This window comes from Pogoniulus pusillus, chromosome 7 (genome assembly GCF_015220805.1).
Source record: "Pogoniulus pusillus isolate bPogPus1 chromosome 7, bPogPus1.pri, whole genome shotgun sequence".
In the NCBI taxonomy this organism is placed as follows: Eukaryota; Metazoa; Chordata; class Aves; order Piciformes; family Lybiidae; genus Pogoniulus; species Pogoniulus pusillus.
The window spans coordinates 1,228,827-1,250,432 of record NC_087270.1 but is presented as its reverse complement, the minus strand read 5'-3'; the positions used below and the strand labels follow the sequence as shown (position 1 = coordinate 1,250,432).

The 21,606-nt window shown below is 44.6% G+C and overlaps 1 protein-coding gene across 6 annotated transcripts in view; it reads right to left on the bottom strand.

The window, feature by feature from the left end:
* CFAP61 (cilia and flagella associated protein 61) overlaps positions 1-21,606 on the bottom strand; it is a 164,788-nt gene that overhangs the window by 18,506 nt on the left and 124,676 nt on the right. For all 6 annotated transcript variants that reach the window (XM_064145703.1, XM_064145702.1, XM_064145705.1 and 3 more), the window contains one exon: positions 18,116-18,321. In XM_064145703.1, coding sequence (XP_064001773.1) covers positions 18,116-18,321 — 206 coding nt within the window. The remainder of the gene's footprint in view (positions 1-18,115; positions 18,322-21,606) is intronic.

Sequence of the window (21,606 nt, the reverse complement as noted above, 5' to 3'; positions counted from 1 at the left end):
TTGACTGCAAATAGATGTGGGAAGATTCAGCTGAGTAGCTTTTAATCACTAATTTGGATGGGGGAGTTCTTATAACATAGCTTTTCATTAGTATGTTGGCTGCCCCTGAAAAAACTACATTAATATATAGAAATCTATTGCCACCTAAAGGCCTCTACCTTTTATATTGATTTGCTGTGTAAGTACAGCCTTAACCAGTGCACCCTGGGGTTAGCATTTAATTCTTGTAACAAGAAAGCTGTTAGTGCTTTGATAACCCTTCATGTGCTCCTCTCTCCTTATCCTGTCTCTCTCTTCATAAAAAGCACAAAAAATTTCCTCTAATTAGGCTGTAAAATGTACTGAGCAGTATTAGTCCCTCTCAGCCATGCTCACTACCTGCCACATTTCTTTTCTGGCTTTTTTCATCTCTGCAGAAAATAAGTCTCACTGTCTGCATGATGAACAAAAGCCTACGGTGGAATCCCTTAGATGTACTGCCGGTGTGCTAATGGTGTGGGACCCAGCAAATGCCAGAAAGTAGTGCCTTCAAGTAGTTCTCTTAACAAACAACCACTTTTCATTGCTGAAAGTCTGGGTTAAAAATAGCTTTCCTATGTAGTATGCATTTCATATTCAATAATCTCTGGTTTTTCTGACCATAAGAAATAAATTTATAACTTCTTCTAGTCCTTTTAAAAATAATACTGAAAGCATCAAGTGTCCTTCTTTTTCCTTCTTTCCTTCTTTCTTATCCTTCTTTCCACCATGGTGGTGTTAGGTCAGTGGTTCGACTCTGTGATCTTAGAGGTCTCTTCCAACCAAAGCAAATCTATTGTACTGTGATTTATTAGTGTTGTATCAATAAACAGTCCAGTGTGGTGCTTCTGCTTAAATTCTTATTAAATGACACTGCTTAACACATTGTTTTTAGGTTAGTGCAACCATACTGAGATGTGAACTTCTCCTGCACAATTGAACTTGGGCGAAAAAGCTCTGAATGGTCACTTTAAAACAAGTCAATGTTGGTTGTGATGCTCAAGATATTTTTTAACACTTAGCTTCTACAGCTAGAAGATTGCATAAATCATAGATTCATAGGATGGTTTGGATGGAATGGACCTTAAAGATCATCTAGTTCCTGCCTCCTTGCCATGGACAAGGGTTGCTCAAGGCCTCATCCAACCTGGCCCTCAACAGTTACAAGGAAGGGGCATCCATGATCTCTCTGGGTGACCTGTTCCAGTATTTCACCACCCTCACTGTCAGGAATTTCTACTGTCCAATCTAAATCTGTCCTCCTCAAGCTTCAATCCATTCCCTCTCATCCTATTAGTACAAATCCTTGTAAAAAGTCCCTTTCCAGCTTTCTTGTATGCCCCTTCCAGGTACTGGAGACTCCTCCAGACTGAACAGTCCCAGGTCTCTCAGCTTGTCCCTATAGGGGAGGTTCTCCAGCCCCTGGTCATCTTTGTGGCCTCCTCTAGACCTGCTCCAGCAGCTTCATGTCCTTCTTATGCTAGGGACACCAGAACTGGATGCAGAACTCCAGGTATGGTCTCACCAGAGCAGAGAGGCAGAATCCTCTCCCTGTCCTGCTACTTTCACTGCTTTTGGTGCAGCCTAGCACACAGCTGCCTGCTGGGCTGCCAGTGACCAATGCCAGCTCACACTGAGTTTTTCATCAACTGACACCCTCAAGTCCTTCTCCTCCAGACTGCTCTCAATGGTGGGGTTTGAAGAGAAGAGCTGAGGAAGCATCCAGTGATAGCATACATTGTTAGAGTTTCTGGGTGGAACTTTCCAGAGGATCTTGATGAAAGCGAGTTTGATTTCCTTCATGCTTTTCTGTTGCTTGTGTCCACAGCACATCAGTACCTGCTGCTGTTGAAGCTGTGCCACTTTGTGTGAAGCATGCTTGGACAGCAAGACCTACCACAAGTTGGGCTGCAGGCAGATCTTCTAACAGATATCTGGGCTGAATCACCACAGAGCTATGCTAAGTTGCTCATTCCCTCCAACGTGAGCATTGAATCCTATCTTATTCTGGTACTCGGGGAAAAAAAAGCCTTTGTCAGTGCATTTCAGCAAAATCCCCTGCACTTATCATCCTGTGCACAGGTATTGGCAGGGCCACAACCCAACCTTCCATCTCCTACTTGTCCAATGAAAAGATATTTTACACAGCGTCACAGCTTGAACAGTAACAGTCTTCTTGAGCTTGGCTTAGGTGAGCATGCCTGTAGGGTTTCTCTGCTAATCATCCCGTAAAATGCTGCCTTCTCAAACTCCTTCACAGGAGTGACTCTAGAACAGCCCTCAGCTCCTGGTTGGAAAGCCTACAGATGGACATCTGAGTGTCCAGCCTGAGTGGACCCATGGGAAGTACAGGCAAGTAAAAGCACATTTTGAGTAAGGACTAAATATAAACGCAACATAAACAGCACTTAGGGCTCTGTGTTAGGTTACTCAGAACACTTTGACTGCTACACCATGTGCTAGTTTAGCCGTACACTTAAACATTGGTAGGTACTAGAAATGCTTAACACACAGCACTTTACTACAGAGAATAACCTTGCCAAATAGGTACAAGAAGAAAAAGGAGAAGGGAATGGCCAAGCCACACCATATTTCAGAGTGTGCCTTTTAGAAACTGATTGGCATCAAGTTGCACCCATTGATGAAGGACACTTCACTGCTGTCAGCCCAAAGCTGTGCCTGTGCCTCCTCCGGTGATGCTGCTTTTGCTGCTCTGTCATGCAGCAGTGATGCGCCCTTGCCTCATTATCAGAACTATTGCCATGTTAATGACATGCAAGCAGCACCTTCTGTAGATCATGGCTGAACACAAGTTCATTAGCAGAGTATTGCAACATCCCAGGTGAAAAAAAACCCAAACACACACTTAATTTGATAAATAAGCTAGTTAAGTATTTTTTAATCTAGTGGGTCAGGTTTTTATGCACTGTGTTTGTAGATTTGGTTTTCATTAATGCCAAATGACGCCTGCATGAAGTACTTCTATCTCATATGAAAGGCATGATGCCAATGAGCATCCCTTTGGTTGCCAAGTATCAGGAAACCCCTTTAATTATCCATTTTGTACTTAGGATGAAGCAGAGGGAGATTCCATTGCTCTGTGGACATGTTCCATAACTTAGCAACCGCCTTACAGATGCCTTCACCTCAGGAGATTGCAAAAAGGTAGAACTGGCTGTCTGCATTACTCCTTTGTGAAGCAGTGCAAAGCACTGATGGCCAGTAGCAAATCCACAAGGGTAAAAAAGAAAAGAAAGAATATTTTGGAGCTTTATTCTCTCTTAACTGCAGCTACAGCTGGCCAGCGCCAGAACAAGAGGACACAGCCTCAAGCTGTGCCAGGGGAGATTTAGGCTGGAGGTGAGGAGAAAGTTCTTCACTGAGAGAGTCATTGGACACTGGAATGGGCTGCCTGGGGAGGTGGTGGAGTGACCGTCCCTGGAGCTGTTCAAGGCAGGACTGGACGTGGCACTTGGTGCCATGGTCTGGCCTTGAGCTGTGTGGTAAAGGGTTGGACTTGATGATCTGTGAGGTCTCTTCCAACCCAGATGATACTGTGAGACTGTGATACTGTGAGTTGGCAATTAATCACGTGAGGACTTTTACAGCTTTCTAGCTCATCAGAAATTCTTCAGATACCTTTGTAGCTGCTAACTCTCTGTTACTCTCTGTTTTGCTCTTCATGTCTTCTCTTGTCAGCAGATTTATGAGCCTTTTTAAGCTTTTTTCAGAGCTTTTGTCACCACGTCTCAGGTGAATTAAAAAATCACACTTTTTGCATTGCAAAAATAACTTTTAAAGCTTTTCTCACAGAGAGAAAAAAATTTGAGCCTTTTTTTTTTTCCCTGTCTCTTCCTTCTTGGGCCTTAACAGATTTATGACTTTCACCTGATACATCTTTCCTGATGTTCATCGCTGTCATAAATCTTCTCCTGCTTTTTTGCAGACCTCTGTTGTTAAAACAGCTAACTTAAGTCCTTTAAAAGTCTGAAACAGTTCATAATAGCAACTTCCATGCTTCTTAAAGAGCTCTCTTCATGTGTAATGTGTCTCTTTCAGAGGAAGCTTGAATCCTCGTATTTCCCACTCTAAGTTCCCCTTTAGCTCACCTTAAATATCCAGCAGTTCAGGTGTCAACCCTTTGGGCCCAATTCTGTTTCCTTTTGGCAGCTATGATCCAAAGGGGCCCTGTGACTGGTCATCTATCCGATGATCAAATTTCCCCATCACGTTGGGATCACCATTTGTCACAGGCTGAGATACCATAGTATCAGAAGAGACAGGGCTATGCTTAACATAAGTAAATTCCAAGTTCAGACCCATTTATTGCACCCCAAGCATGGGGTTCTATACTTTCTATCAGAAGGCTACATAAGAAGGTTACAAATCATGTCAAACCACTATTGGTTACGTACACTTGCGTTAGGGCTAGGTTAGGCTTACACGCTAGTTAGCTTCATATTCTCTCAACAACACCTATATTATGTCTGGCAATTCTACCAGCAGAGACAGGTGAAACCCACAGACTCCAGGCTTACATTTGTTACACCATTCTCTAGGGTCATTCCAACCCTCTATCAGTACTTCTGAACTCGTGCACTCTCTCCTGTCCATGGCTTGTTTTCCACTGTATAATATTCAGACTATTCTATAAAATCACTGCATTTAATATTACTCAATCCAACATTGGAGGAGTAGCTAGCTCACTAACAGCTTACATTCAAGTGCAAGTGTGCAGTTTGTAGCCAAGTAAGAACACAGTCTCATGATTTTATGCTGGCTTTTTTGTGTACTACTTGCTAGGCTGCTAAATTTATGAACCTGAAAGGGCAGCAGTGCGGATAATCAGTGCCAGTGTGATGTGAGGCACTGGATTGTTGGTCCCACAGATTCAGGGACTGGGGCACTTCCTTCCCTAGGACAGGACTAGGCTAAGACAACAGCCTCTGGCTGGCTTCCCTGACTTGCACCGGAATTTGGGACATGCACACTCTCAGTCCTGCTCAGTGTCTTTTGCAGAGGGCAAGGACTACAGGGCAAGAAAGAAGTGATTTCAGTCTTCTATTTGCTTGTGGGTCAAGTTCCATAGCATTTAATGATGTTGGACTCATACTGAGATCAAGGACATGTTCTTTAGAGTCACAGAATCATTTCAGTTGAAAAGAACTCTAAGATCATCAAGTCTAATTGTCAATCTAACACCACCATGGCCATTAAACCACATCCCAAAGTGCTATGTCCACATATTTTTTGAATGCCCCCAGAGATGGTGACTTCACCACCTCCCTGGGCAGCTTGTTCCAATGCCTGACTACTCTTTCAGGAAGTGAATTTTCCTAAGCTCCAAACTAAACCTCCCCTGGCACAATTTCAGGCCATTTCCTCTCATCCTATCACCTGATACTAGGGACAAGAGACCAACCCCCACCACACTGCAATCTCTTTACAGTAGTTGTAGAGCGCAATGAGGTTGTTACCTCATTACTACTACTATCTGTGGTTTCACATACACAACTGGAAGAGATCATGTAGTCAGGTGAATCTCGAGAGCCTGGTTCTTTATGCTAATTTGGAAGTGGCATCATAACGCTATGGTCAGCAAGTCTGGTACCACGGAGTTAACTTTCAGCTTGTATACCAAACGCAAATCAGTGAGGAAATTCATTGTTACATGCAGACTCTAATTATTTAAAAGATAATTTGCATGCTACACAGAAATAAATTAGCTCCCAGGTGACAGCTGCTCTACTGTGTCCATTCCTGGAATAGATGCCATGCTGGGAAACCTAAATGCAGAGCAAAAATTAAAAGGTGGTACTTTCTTGCTGTGTAGGAAGACCCTCCACAGAACAGAGGGATAAAGAAGGGAGGAGGGGAATGATTGTTACAAACCATCAAGCTCAGAAGCCTAACTAAAACCCACAACATTTCCGCTGTCTGCATTTTCTTGTCACTAAGGGCACTTCACATCTTGGCAGAAACAGTGTGTTACATGTACTAGTTTAAAAAGATGTTTTTTCAAAGGCAAAGACACAAATTCAGTTCCTAACATCAAGTTTTCATTCACACAGTCCTGTGAGATCATTACAGACCACCTGAACACCACTCAAACCAGTTTTCTCTCTTTTTATCATGAATGCATTTTCATATTCCTCACCAAAGGGAGACCAGCCACCACTTTTTGTCCACATAAAAAGCTTCAAGACAATCTTCATCTCATTTTTCATTGCAATGCTTTTCTCATAGCTGGTGTCCCTCATGGTCAGGTTTTTATGCTGTGTATTGTCCAATGTGTGTGCATTGCATGCAGCACTGGGTTATGTGGATGTACGTCCGTTGTGTATGTGATATGATAGGAGACTGTATTATATTTCCAGCCTTTTTCCTTTCTCTGTCTCCTGACAGAAGCAATTTCCTGTGCCAGTCTGCTTTGTGCTAGGAGTGTTGCATGAAGATTAAAGGCAGTTTGTTCCCTTCCCTCTCCTTTTCCTCAACCCTTCACTTCAAGGTATTTACTTTTCTGCAGTGGATCACTCCTTTGTTTCCCACTTGCCAGAGAATCCCATCATAGAATCATAGAATCAACCAGGTTGGAAGAGACCTCCAAGATCATCTAGTCCAACCTATCACCCAGCCCTATCCAGTCAACCAGACCATGGCACTAAGTGCCTTATCCAGTCTTTTCTTGAAGACCCCCAGGGACGGTGCCTCCACCACCTCCCTGGGCAGCCCATTCCAATGCCAATCACTCTCTCTGGGAAGAACTTCTTCCTAACATCCAGCCTAGACCTACCCTGGCACAACTTGAGGCTGTGTCCCCTTGTTCTATTGCTGGTTGCCTGGGAGAAGAGGCCACCCCCACCTGGCTACAATGCCCATTCAGGTAGTTGTAGAGAGTAATAAGATCTGTTCAGAGTGTAGGCATTTGTAACAGGAACATCAAAGCTGAGGTGAATGGAAATGTGCCTGTATGTGTGCATGTGTGTGTGAAAGAACTGCAAGAAACCAGTGAGCAAGGACTGAAAACCAGCAGATGTTAATTGCTACAGAGCAGCATATGTGATTTCATTCAAATGACCAAATGGCAAGGAGAAGGAACAAACCTATCTAAAGGTAAGATATAAAGAAGATTAAAAACAGGACTGGAGGCAATGAAATAACCAGATGAGGAAAATCTGGCAACTGTAATTGAGGAATTTAGCCACCTAATGAGAGGTGAGATAAAATAATGAGGCAAAAGATCCCAAACAACAGCCTCAGGCAGACAGCTCTTAGCCAGACCACCTGGACACACAGGTCATGCTGTCTGTGAGTATGTGGATGTGAGAGGACCCTGACCTTGCACAGCTTTGAGTCCTGGTGAGCAAAGACCAGTTCAGATGCACACAGTGACCAGGGGCTGCTGGCTGCCTCAGCAAGTGTACGTGCTGCCATCAGATGAGGCTGCAGGTCTGACTCTTACTCTGCTGGCTGGCTGACTCATCCTATTAACAGATCATCACCATGAGCTTCATCTCTCCTCAGATTTTTAAATTCTCAGATGGATGCTTGGGGATCCTATCAGGGGAGCAAGGGAAGCCAACATGTTCTTAATTTCTCTCCTTGAGAAATAAGCTGTCTGTTCACAGGATCACAGGATGTTAGGGGTTGGAAGTGACCCAAAGACATCATTGAGTCCTGCCAAAGCAGGACCATAATCTAGCTCAGGTCACTCAGGAACACATCCAGATGGGCCTTGAAAGTCACCAGTGAAGGAGACTCCACAATCTCTCTAGGGAGCCTGTTCCAGTGCTCTGTGACCCTTACAGTAAAGAAGTTCCCCCTTGTATGGAGGTGGAACCTCCTGTGCTGCAGCTTAAATCCATTGCTCCTTTTCCTATCTTAGGCAGCAAGTGAGCAGAGCCTGTCATCCCCCATCCCCCCCAGTATCCAGCCCTCAGATATTTATAAATGTTTATTAAACCACCTCTTCAAAATCTGGCCAGATTGCAGGTGAATGCAGCTGCACAGAGTCCCTGGGCCAACATGCAGCAAGTGAGAGAAAAGGGAACAAATGTTGGTTGTGTCACAGTCGGGAAAGTGCTGCCATCTTTGTGGTAGGCAGAAATCCCAAACCAAGATGATTTGCTCTTCCACATGTTGATATTGGTGTGAAGCTTGCTAGTACATATAACAGCTGACAAGTGTAACTACATCTGGGCAAACAACAAGAGTGATCAAGTCACAGCTATGTTTGTGTACTGTAAAACCATGAAAAAGACTGATGACTCTTTGCCCCAACCTGAATATGGAGTTTCTTCCTCTGCCAAAATGTATTAGCTTGTCTGATCAGCTGTGACATGGAAAGAAAAAACAATCTTAGCCTGGAACTGGTGCAATTGTGTCATCCTCCTTCAGCTTCTACTTAACACCTATTGACAATACACTGTTTACATGAACTTTACATCTGCAGGGTGCCATTCCTCTCCTATAACCCAACATCTGATATAAATCAAAATCAATCCCAGCAGCAGCAATCATTCACAAGTTTCATACTCCCCTTAGCAGAGGCATACAGAGGTCTTCTGAAGTGAAATCTATGAAGAAGCCCTTTTGTCCAAGAAACATCTGAAGTCTGTGTTCATCCTGTCTCCCAGTACAAGATGAAAGTTAAAAAGTGAGGGGCTAGACTCTTGTGCTAGTTTGAAGCTAGCTAAGAATGTTTTGGTGAAAAGACCTAGATTACAGGTTGTAAAAGGAAAACAGTGGTGATGTCTACTTTGCTCACAGGCTTGCTGAGATGTATGGGAACAAGAAATAAAAACACAGATAACCACTCTCACTTGGGCTGCTGGCTGAGCTGCATCTCTCTAACCTCACTCTCCATTTCGGACTTATCCACTTTGCTTCCTAACCCCCTGGCCAAGCCTCCATTCTTCCTTGGGCCTGGGGTAAGGTTGAGAGGGGCAGGGGGAAGGTGCAGGGGTGGTTGAGAGCCCCTCCTGGGGACTCAGGTTTCTGGGAGGGGAGTTGTGTTTCTGTATTCCCTTTTACCTTGTCTATTTCTGTCTATAACTGTATAGACTGTAAATATCTGCTTGTTTATTTTGCTAGCTGTAGATATAAGCTTTGTTCATATTTCCAGAGCTGGCTGAGTCTAGTCTGGGTGATTTCTAAAAGTGTGTGGGGTGTGGAACACCCAAACCATCACATCTTATATTTGGCACTCAACGTGGGGCAAATTCATTTGGAGTGATTGTTAATTAACTCTGGGAATCAGAATGAAGCTAATGAAGCAGCTATTTTACTCAGTGGGGGCTATTGTGTGGCTTGTTTTCTGTTTTCTTGTGTATAGTTGGATCAAAGACCAAATTGGTTATTTTTGTTAAATATGATTTTTAAGAAGATCAAAGCTGAACTCACATCCATTTTCTGGAGTTGGGGGCATTTCATCCTTGGTTATATTGGTTTTAATGTCACTGAGTCTTTTACCAGTAATGTTACAGGGGTTTTCACCAGGAAATGGAAGTAGTACTTCTGCTTTATCTACAGCCCTCATGAGAGTTATCTTACCTAAAACTGAGATGGCAGACACTTGTTCAGAATTTTATTCATGTCAGACTGTGGCATTTCTGTTGATTGTGATTTCAGGTCTTGTAATTTTGATTTTCCTATTAATTTTGGCATTATGTACAAAAAATGTGAGTGCAATGCCTTCAAGAACTAAAAAGCTGTCTGTGTCCCAGATGAAAAATAAATAATGTATCAGTGTAAGCAAAACCAAAGAAAATTCAGGGGCACAGCAAGGAACAACCACTACACCTCCTCCCCAAGATTCTGGGAAAGCTGCCAATATTCCTATCAGGAATGATAATGAGGCAGGATGCCCAGGAGTACAGGGAGATAATAAAACTCAAGATGTACCCCAGCTAGTAACAGTAACACAGCCAGTTTGAATCCCCAGGCAACAGACAAGAAAGACCCAACCTCTAAAGCAGATTTGAATTCACAGCCCTCAGGCCAGACCCCAGTAATTCAAACCCACCAGCAGACTTGTCAAAGTCTGTCTCTGCGCAGGCCATCTTGGCTCCTGCCAGAGCCCGAGCTGAGACACGGCACTTGACAAAGAGTGATTCAAAAGAGGATTCAGGAGAGGGGACCTCTGGTGAGCAAGAGGAGGAAGAGGAGACATATAGTCTGCAATATTTGGCCAACATGCTTAGATCTCAGTACTCTGACGAGAGGAGCACTGTGAGGTTGGCTGCCAAGAAAGAGGAAGGTTCTGATGAGTTTAAGAGTGCTCTTAGGAAATTTCTGTTTCTAGGCCAGGGACAACCAGAACAAGAAGAGGAAGAGGAGGAGGATGACATCCAGGACTCCAACGATCCCCTCAGAGAGGTCAGGGAAGTTAGAAAGGAATACTCAAGGGAATCAGGAGAGCAGTTCCTGAGCTGGCTGGTGAGATGCCGTAGCATTGGTGCTAATGCCCTGCAGGTAGGAGACAAGTCTGCCAAGCAGCTGGGACTACTCACCAAGGAGAGTTGAGTGGACAAATACCTGGCAAGTCCTCTTGGTAAGGTTAGCTTGTGGACACATCTCCTGTTGGCTGTGGCTATGAGATATCCTTCCCAAGATGATCTGCCATGGGCAGCCAAGAAGTGGAACACCGTTGAGCAGGTAATTAAGCTTCTGAAGGAGTTTGCTGTGAAGGAAGTGCTTTATGGAGATCATGGCACACATGAGCCTGATGACATTCCTCTTGGAACAGGTCTCATGAAGAAGCTTATCAAGCTTGCTCCTTCATCCTATGCTAACATCTTGGCTAGCAGGTTTCTGTCAAGGAGTGATAATGGAAAGTCTTTCACTGTGGGTGAATTCACTGACCAGCTCAGGCAGATAGAGTACAGCTTGTCACATTCTGCCATAGTCTCTGACATAAAAACTCTAGCTGCAGAGCTGAAAGAGGGCATTGAGAATGGCATCATGAACAGCATGAGAGAACAGAAGTAGGATCTTAAAGCCTCCATTTGTAATTTGGTAAAGGATACCATCCCTGCATCATCTGAATGGGTGCATGTTTCTGCCATCAGGAACAGACGACCACCTCCTGCAAGGCAATTCCAGCTCAGGAGGAGACAAATTCCACCTGGACATCCGTAACCACGTGCGTCACTGTGGATAATTCTGCATGACAGAGTCTATCACTATTTCTGCAATCACTGGTGGATCTCAAGAGTTAACTAAGTTGCAGTCTGAGATAAGTTTAACTGGTAAAGAGTGGAAGAAACATACTATTGTAACTGCTCCTGATGCGCCTTGCATTCTGGCAATTGACTTTTTGAGACAAGGTTGTTTCAAAGATCCTAAAGGTCACAAATGGGCTTTTGGAATAGCATCTGTAGAGATTGAGGATGGTAAATTGAAATTGTCCATTAGACCTGAACTTTCTGATGAATCTGCAGTTGTGGGACATCATGACATGGAGGATCTGGAGCTGCCAATTGCTACTCAAACTGTGCACCACAGGCAGTACAGAACTAACCGTGACTCTTTGTTGCCCATTCATCAGCTGATTCATCAACCGGAGAGTCAGGCTGTCATCGAGAAAGCTCATTCACCTTTCAACAGTCCCATCTGGACTGTGTGCAGGCCTAACAGAGACTGGTGACTGACAGTTGATTTTTGTGCCCTCAACGAGGTGACTCCACCCGTGAGTGCAGCTGTGCCAGACATGCTGGAACTCCAGTACGAGCTGGAATCGAAGGAGGCTAAATGGTATGGAACCATAGACATTGCTAATGCTTTCTTCTCTATTCCCATAGCAAAGGCGTGCAGGCCTCAGTTTGCATTCACCTGGAGAGGAATCCAGTACCAGCTCAACCGTTTGCCTCAGGGGTGGAAGCACAGCTCAACCATCTGTCACTCAGTCATCCACAATGCACTGGAGAAAGGTAAAGCTCCAGAGCACATCCAGTACATCGACGACATCATTGTGTGGGGCCAAACTGCTGAGGAAGTCTTCGAGAAAGGTAACAAAATCATTGACATTCTGTTGCAAGCAGGTTTTGCCATTAAGAGAGACAAGGTCAAAGGACCTGCCAGAGAAATTCAGTTTCTGGGAGTGCAGTGGCAGGATGGTCGCCGTCACATTCCTCAGGATGTGATCAACAAAGTCTCTACCATGACAGTTCCCACCAATAAGAAGGACACTCTCTCTTTCTTGGGTGCAGTGGGATTTTGGAGACTACACATTCCTGCATTCAGTCAAACTGTCAAACCTCTGCATGATGTGACTCGTAAGAGGAACAATTTTGAGTGGGGACCTGAACAACAAGCAGCCTTTGATCAGATCAAGCGAGAAGTAGTCCATGCAGTGGGCTTGGGACCTGTGTGATCTGGTTCAGGCATTAAAAACATTCTGTACACGGCTGCCAGTGACAATGGTCCAAGTTGGAGTCTTTGGCAGAGAGCTCCAAATGAAACATGTGGTTGTCCTCTTGGTTTCTGGGGTCGTGGCTACAGAGGTTCAGAGGCAAATTACATCCCAAGAGAGAAAGAGATGCTAGCAGCCTATGAAGGAGTGAATGCAGCTTCTGAAGTGATTGGAACTGAGTCACAATTGCTTTTAGCTCTTAGATTGCCAGTTCTAAACTGGATGTTCAAAGGCAAAGGTTCAGCACCACATCATGCCACAGATGCAACCTGGTCTAAATGGATGGCTTTGATAACCCAACGAGCACGAATGGGTAATCTTGACCGACCTGGTCTGGTGGAGGTGATCACCAACTGGCCGGAAGACACAGACTGTTCCAAACCTCCAGAGGAGAAAATAACTCGTGCTGAGGAAGCTCCTCCCTATGGTGATCTCTCTGATCAGGAAAAGAACTATGCTTTGTTCACAGATGATTCCTGTTGTCTTGTTGGGAACAAGCGAAGATGGAAGTCAGCGGTTTGGAGTCCTACCAGGAGAGTTACCAAAGTGAGAGATGGAGAAGGAGAATCCAGTCAGTTTGCTGAGGTAAAAGCTGTCCAACTTGCTCTTGATGTGGCTGAACGTGAGAATTGGCCTATCCTTTACCTCTACACCGACTCATGGATGGTAGCCAATGCTCTATGGGGTTGGCTGAAGGACTGGAAGAAGCATGGTTGGCAGAGGAAAGGAAAGCCTATTTGGTGTGCTGATCTATGGCAGGACATTGATGCACGGCTGGAGAGAACTCCAGTGAAGGTGCGGCACGTAGATGCACACATGCCTAAGAGCAGAGCCACTGAGGAACATCAACATAACCAGAAGGCAGATCAAGCTGCTAAGATTGCTCAAGTTGATACCAACTCTGATCTTGACCTTGATTGGAAACACCGAGGTGAGCTGTTCCTAGCTCGGTGGGCCCATGACTCATCTGGACATCAAGGCAGAGATGCAACATACCGATGGGCTCGTGATAGGTCAATTGACTTGTCCATGGATGCTATCACCCAAGTCATCCATGACTGTGACATTTGTGCTGCTATTAAGCAGGCTAAGCGAATCAAGCCCTCATGGTATGGTGAGAGATGGTCAAAGTACAAGTATGGAGAAGCCTGGCAGATTGACTACATCACTTATGTGCTGACGATGGTAGAGGCCAGCACTGGATAGTTGGAAACCTATCCAGTTCCACATGCTACTGCACGTAACACCATTGTTGGCTTGGAGAGACAGATCATGTGGAGACATGGAACTCCAGAGAGAATCGAGTCAGACAATGGCACTCATTTCAAGAACAATCTTGTGAAAAACTGGGCCAAAGAGCATGGCATTGAGTGGATCTATCACACACCCTACTGTGCTCCAGCTGCAGGGAAGATTGAACCCTACAATGGTTTGCTGAAAACCACCCTAAAGGCCATGGGGGGTGGAACTCTGAAAAACTGGGACAAACATTTAACTCTGACTTGCTACATACATTATGGGAAGTAAGTATGCTGGAGGAGAATGAATGATTAAATAAGCAAGGGAAGACTTACAGAAGAAAATCTAATGCCGTTTATTCTCACTCTGAAGTTCTACAAAAATAAGAAGGAATAATTTTTAACGTCTGGCTTCTGCTTTATTACACAGAGCTGTAGTTTTCCTTTCTGTAAGTTGCCCTCTATTTGGGACAAACATTTAGCACAAGCTACCTGGTTGGTAAATAGTAGAGGTTCAGTAAACAGAGCAGGACCTGCACAATCAGATTTGGTCCAAACCGTAGACAGTGATAAAGTTCCTGTTGTACGTGAGAAGAATCTTTTAGGGAAAACTATTTGGGTATTTTCTCCTTTGGGCGAAGGGAAACTGTGGAAGAATTTCTCACCAGTCGAGGACATAAAGTCATAAACATGAGCAACCTGCACTGAGAATGTCCTTGGTTCCCAGCCGGGCCAGGAAATCGAGATGTAAACAGCTGAGCACCCCACACACAGCTGCAGTGGGCAGAGACTAGATAACTAAGGGGGCTGGAGTGGGTGGTCTGGAAGGCTGACCCTTAGAATGTTGTGATAAGTTAACCTATGCATGAATTACATGTAGCCTTTCAATTATCACCTCTAACCAATCTTAAGCTGAGCATGCCTCTTGCTAGAATGCATGTAAGTCACTGTATCACGGAAATAAAGGGGACTTGACCATCTAACCACACTGGTGAACAAAGAGTCATCCTCCCATAGCGCTCCAGCAAACGGTTTTTCTCCACAGGAAACCTGTCCAAGAGGTGGTGTCTGCTGAAGGTCCTGGTCACACCTACTGGGTAATGCAGGAGAATGGTGAAATCCAGTGTATTCCACAGAGAAATCTAACCTTAGCTGAGAGAGTTTAAATTCAGAGTGTATCATACAAGCTGTTAGGAGTTTCTGGTGTAGGTACCATTGGCATCCAACACTGGAAGAATCTATGAGAGAATCTACAGTACATGAGCACGAACCCAACGTCACCTGGGAGTCCCTGTTCTCGTCTCATCTGTGAGGAGACAAACTTTCTGAGCTTTTGAATCACCTACATCAGAGATAGCCAGAATGAAGTGTGAACTGAACTTGTAAAATTCATTAGTGTAAATATTGTTTTAGATTAGATCAGATAGTTCTCAGTAGACAGGGGTAGATTGTGCTAGTTTGAAGCTAGCTAGAATGTTTTGGTGAGAAGAACTGGATTACAGGTTGTAAAAGGAAAACAGTGGTGATGTCTACTTTGCTCATAGGCTTGCTGAGGTGTATGGGAACAAGAAATAAAAACATAGCTAACCACTCTCACTGGGGCTGCTGGCTGAGCTGCATCTCTCTAACCTCACTCTCCATTTTGGGCTAATCCACTTTGCTTCCTAACCCCCTGGCCGAACCTCCATTCTTCCTTGGGACTGTGGTAAGCTTGAGAGGGGCAGGGGGAAGGTGAAGGGGCAGTTGAGAGCCCCTTCTGGGGACTCAGGTTTCTGGGAGGGGAGTTGTGTTTCTTTTACCTTGTCTATTTCTGTCAACTGTATAGACTAAATATCTGCTTGTTTATTTTGCTAGCTGTAGATATAAGCTTCGTTCATATTTCCAGAGCTGGCTGAGTCTAGTCTGGGTGATTTCTAAAAGTGTGTGGGGTGTGGAACACCCAAACCATCACAACTCTAATATTTATGAGTGCAGGATGAAGACTATAAAGCACATCAGAAGAACTGTAAGAGCTGCACATTCAGTGCTGGTGAAGCCCTGAGTCCTTTGCCCTTTGAGCCAGCAGCTGATGCCACTGTAGATAAAAAAATGGCACAGCAAACAATTCTCTGTGTCTAATAGAAGAGTTTGCCTGGTCCCCCTCCCCTATTTCAGCAGACATCCTCATTTCTGTATCGTTAGCAGGATATGATAACTGCCTAATCCATGTTCTGGTGACACTTTTGACATTGCAAAAGCTAGAGAAAGGCATGGGAATGAAGAGTCTCTTAATTTACCATTTTCAGGTATCAAGTGCTCCATTCCTACAGAATCTTTTGAACCTGTTGACTGCTGTTATCATGAAAAGTGTCTTTCAGACCACAGCACATCCTTTACAGCAAGCTTTTCAAGGAACATTGCTTAATCTGAACATTTTGCTACCCTTTATGCCCTTCTTCAAGTCACTTCTATTTAGAAGAGAATCATACCTGGAAGATTTTAAGCCCTCAAACCATCCTCTTTGTATTATGATTAAAATTTTCACCATTTGTTCCTCTGCTTGACTTTCTGTCTGCAGATCAGCTGATCTAATGTGGAACTTCTCTGTGACTATTTATGATCCCAACCCACCACTTGTGAAGGATTTAAAAAAAAAAACATTAAAATAAGCTCTATCAGCAAGCTCTTCCTTGCTTCATGCTTATCTATAAAGAATTCTGCCTTGTGAATGAAAAGGTTGGGGGTTTATTTTTCTGGGGTTTGAAAACTCAAGCTTGGCCTCAAAAGCACTTGTTTTCAATGAGCCATGGGGAATAAAACAAGTTTGAGTTTTTAGGCCAAGAAGTTTTAAGAGATGAAATTCTGAAGAAGTAGCAGAAGATAAATGATATGATAGATCTCCATTTTTTTCAGATGCTCCTCTCTCCATAACAACCTCCCTAATTAAGTTTGCATTTCCAAAAGCAATGAAAAGTTCTCTCAGGGCAGATGGCACATAAATCTTGGCTAGCAAGAGCCAGGCGCTTTAGGCTCTGCTGTTACTTGTGAGAACTTCGTCCTTGCCTTAGAACATGCAATCCCCAGGATCTCCTTGCCTTAGAACACACAGTCCCCAGGATCTCCTTGCCCTTGCTTCAGCACAGCAGGTGGACCTCAAAGTCTACAAGACCTGTTTCATTGCTGCAAAATTCTGTGGTGGCAGAGGTCCTGCAGGCTGGATGGAGAACCTCCAATGAACATGCAGGGTCCTGACACAGCCCCCTGTTATACACTTGAGTGAAAATAAGTCCTTTGCACAGAGAACACAGTCCAGAAGATAAATCTGGGGGGTTGTTTTATCACCAGATAAGCAGAAAGGTTGTTGACATTTGAAAGTGGCTTAGGCTCATAGAATCAGCCAGGGTTGGAAGGGACCACAAGGATCATCTAGTTCCAACCCCCTCGCAATGGGCAGTGGCATCTCACACTAGATCAGGATGTCTAGAGCCTCATCCAGCCTGGCCTTAAACACTTCCAGGGATGAGGCTTCCACCAGCTCCCTGGGCAACACGTTCTAGGGTCTCAACACTCTCATGCTCTCAGACATCCAGTCTGAATCTACCCATTTCTAGCTTTGTTCCATTCCTCCCAGTCCTATCACTACCTGACATTCTAAAAAGTCCCTCCCTGGCTTTCTTGTAGGCCCCCTAAAGATATTGAAAGGCTACAATAAGGTCACCTCTGAGCCTTCTCTCTAGACTGAACAGCCTCAACTCCCTCAGTTTCTCCTCATAGCAGAGGTGCTCCAGCAGTGTGATCATCCTTATGGCCCTGCTCTGGACATGTTCCAGCACATCCAGATCTTTCTTATAATAGTGGCTCCAGAACTGGATGCAGTACTCCAGGTGGGGTCTCACCAGTGTGGAGCAGAGAGGGAGGATCACTTCCCTCACCCTGCTGCCCACATTTCTCCTGATGCAGCCCAGGATCTGGTTGGCTTTCTGAGCTGCAAGAGCACACTGACAGCTCATATTGAGCTTCTCATCCACTAGCACCCCCAAGTCCCTCTTCTCAGGGCTGCTCTCAAGTCTTCTGAGTGTGAAACTTCAATATAAAAGGACTGCTCAGGTTCAGCTTGAGTTAAGTCTATTGAACGCCCTGAGCAAAAGTTATAATGATACTGAAAGAAGGAGGTCCCTTCCAACCCCTGACATCCTGTGTTCTTGTGATCCTGTGAAATTCTCTTTCAGAGGAAAGATGGTCAAGTAAACCATTGCTTTGTCTCCAAATATCTCTCAAACACACAGCTCTTTTCCCAGAAGGATCTTCAGGGCTTGCATTGTCACTGGTGATTTTGAACAAATAACAGCTTTTTAAAAAAACCTACTCTTTGTTCTAAGGGAAAACACCCAGAAGATAAGCCATCATAAAATAAAACCAAAATTCTGCCAGGATGCAGAATGTGGGTCTGGTGTTGAGCTCCTCTTACCTGTAAAGATCTGTAATCTGCCCATCACGCCAGCGGTAGCAAAGGTCATTGAGAAGACGCTCATGCTGCCCATACAAGCAAATGTAATTGGAGACAGGAAAGGGCTCTTTTGAAAAGCAGGTGATGCTCTCTACCATGCTGTCCTTGCTGAGATGCATCCGGAAGTAATTCCCAAGTCGTGCCTCTCCTGTTACAATCTCCATCCCCTGCACCAGAAAATCGAAGGAAAGCTGTGGAGATGATGTGGCACACAACCAGTACTGGCTAGGCTTCCCTAGCTGGTGTTTGCCATTTCTTAAAACCCACAAACTTTTTATTTTTAACCAAGAATACTCATTCCTGGGAACAGGTTTTACACAACAAGGCACTTCACTATGAGGATGGAGCCAGGCTCTTCTTGGTGATGCCCAATGACAGGACAAGGGTCAATGGGTGGAAGCTGAGGCATAGGAAGATTCATTTAAATATGAGAAGGATTTTTTTCCACTATGAGGGTGACAGAACACTGGCACAGGCTGCCCAGGGGCATTGTGGAGTCTCCCTCTCTGGAGATATTCCAGACCCACCTGGATGCATTCCTGTGTGATTTGGTATAAGTGATCCTGCTCTGTCAGAGATGTTGAACTGGATTAGCTTTGGAGGTCTCTTCCAGACCCTGACGCTCTGTGATTTGGGTGCAAAGATTTGCTGTGTTGTTCAGACCCTGACTAACAGCACACAAACTGCAGCACAAGAGCTTTGGTTCTCTGATCCCAAGTGTCCTTTCAGACACTGAAGGATATCGAGGCCATCTGAGCTGCACTGGCAGTTATGACACAAGACCCATGGGAGACCTGCGACCTCCTGGAGCAGCAGCTGTCAGTCAGGAGGGATGCCATGGGGCATGCCAAACAATAGATGCCTCTGTTTAGGCAACTGGACCAAACTCCATTCATCCTAATTTATTATCCAGTCCATATCAGTGTGTACATGTGGCAGATCATCAGTTACTGTGGAACACCACCCTGACAAGTGAAGAACATGCTGATACCCTGCCACTCTTTCTGGATTTATAGCCACGTCTCTCTATTTTTCTGTATGTATCTTCAGACAATGTATGAGCAGAGCTCAAATGTGGGGCACACTGCAGAAGCTATGTGAAGGTGGGTGGAGGGCTGATACTGCCACACTAATTGTAGAATCATAGAATCAGTCAGGGTTGGAAGGGACTACAAGGATCATCTAGTTCCAACCACCCTGCCATGGGGAGGGACACATCACACTAGATCAGGCTGTCTAGAGCCTCATCCAGCTTGACCTTAAACACCTCCAGGGATCAGTTACAAGCAAACATCACTGTTACAGCTCTAAGATTCCTCACGTATTAATGAACCATTTTTGGCTTTGTGCATGTAGGAGTTTAAGAGCTAATGCTATATTTTGGTTCTAAATAATAGACAGAGGAACTTTCTGGACATTCTTTGGAATATAGAGTGAATGAGCAGGGCATTGGTTGTAAAAGGAAAATAATGATAAAAGTCTCTACAATTCATTGGTTTGCTAATAGGCATAAAAAGCCAATATATAAACAATTTCTCACTCTTTGTTCCCTTTGCCTTCTGCCTCCTCTACTGTTCCTCTGTGCATGGCTGTGTTCAGTTCTGGGCCCCCCAGTTTAGGAGGGACATTGAGATGCTTGAGCTTGTCCAGAGAAGGGCAACGAGGCTGGGGAGAGGCCTTGAGCACAGCCCTACGAGGAGAGGCTGAGGGAGCTGGGATTGGTTAGCCTGGAGAAGAGGAGGCTCAGGGCAGACCTTATTGCTGTCTGCAACTACCTGAGGGGAGGTTGTGGCCAGGAGGAGGTTGCTCTCTTCTCTCAGGTGGCCAGCACCAGAACAAGAGGACACAGCCTCAGGCTGTGCCAGGGGAGATTTAGGCTGGAGGTGAGGAGAAAGTTCTTCCCTGAGAGAGTCATTGGACACTGGAATGGGCTGCCCGGGGAGGTGGTGGAGTCGCCGTCCCTGGAGCTGTTCAAGGCAGGACTGGACGTGGCACTTGGTGCCATGGTCTGGCCTTGAGCTGTGTGGTAAAGGGTTGGACTTGATGATCTGTGAGGTCTCTTCCAACCCTGATGATACTGTGATACTGTGAATACTAACCTTGACTGAACTGTAACACCTGAGGTCTTGCTGGTTTTCTATCTGGGGGAGAGAAGAAGGTGGTGTTGGCCTCTTCTGGCCTTTCTGTGTCCAGGGCAGGGGACTGGATTTTTGTGTTATCTCTAAGTTGTAAATCATTGTATATAATTGTAAATACATGTAAATATATTTTTATATATAGTTGTTAATTCAGCTTGCTGTAAAATGTATCTTTATCTTACGTCCAAGCTGAGATGGTCTGGTAAATTTTATGTGGGGGGCAATTTCTCAAACCCACCACTATGCAGAAGCTTCTCAGTAGTCAGAAGTGTGTTCCAACAGTCTTCTAACAAGGAAGGGACTATGCTGTTCAGTTCTGAAACCTGCAGGGGGCTGGGCTTGATCTCTTGGCACATTTCCTTCAGGCTGTGTTCTAGACTTTGCTTTAAAAAATATACCAACACATGCTTAAACCTCTCACACGTGCATGTGTGTATATATACACATCCCCTCTCACACACATATACACAGGGCTGAGCGAGCTCCTCTTTGGGCTGGAGCTGCCAAGTGTTGCTGATACAATTCTCCTATCCATAGAAGAAGAAGAATGTGGACATGAATGCTCATGTTGTAGCATGTAGTTTCTTCTGGCTAAATCAAACACTTCAAAGGAAAATGCAAAAATCTCTTCCCAGCCTCACAGTGCAGTGTGATGCTCAAATAGCCTGAAGCTATTTTTAAGAGCTGCATTCATGATCCAGTTCTCTATATTTCTAAAACCTGTTGCTAGGCTACAGTAACCTTTGTTACTTCCACATCTCTCAACTAATACATTTCACTGTCTTCTCTTACTTCTTTCTTAAGAAACTCTTTTAGGATTTAAAGGAAATTTCTGGAGTGGCTTTAAAGATGTTCCCTTTTCAGGCACCAGCTAATCAAAGCTGCAGCAAAAGAATTCTAATCCTGTTCCAGCAATCTAGAGTGACAAAACCATTTTGTTCTCTCTCTGATAGTCCTTTCTGCTTCCCAACACCTAGTGCTTTGCCAGCTCATCCTGGATCTGCAAAGCTGGAAAACAAGGTGAGCCATGCTTTCATTCCTCCCCACAAAGCATGGCTCCCTTTTTTTTTTTTAATCAACCTTTTTTTCCTCCTATTGCCCATTGGTGTCTGAGCTTTAAAATTAACAACCATCTAGACTTTCAAAAGCCACTTCACATCGACTACATGAATGAGCTTAATGCAGAAATCCCTGAGAAAAAGGTATCATCTGTATGGAAGAGGAGCTTGCCTAGGTGGATGGATCTCTCTGGCTTTGTAGCACAGGACCATCACACTCTTCTTATTTCACAAGTCAAGTTCTCCAGGTTGTGGG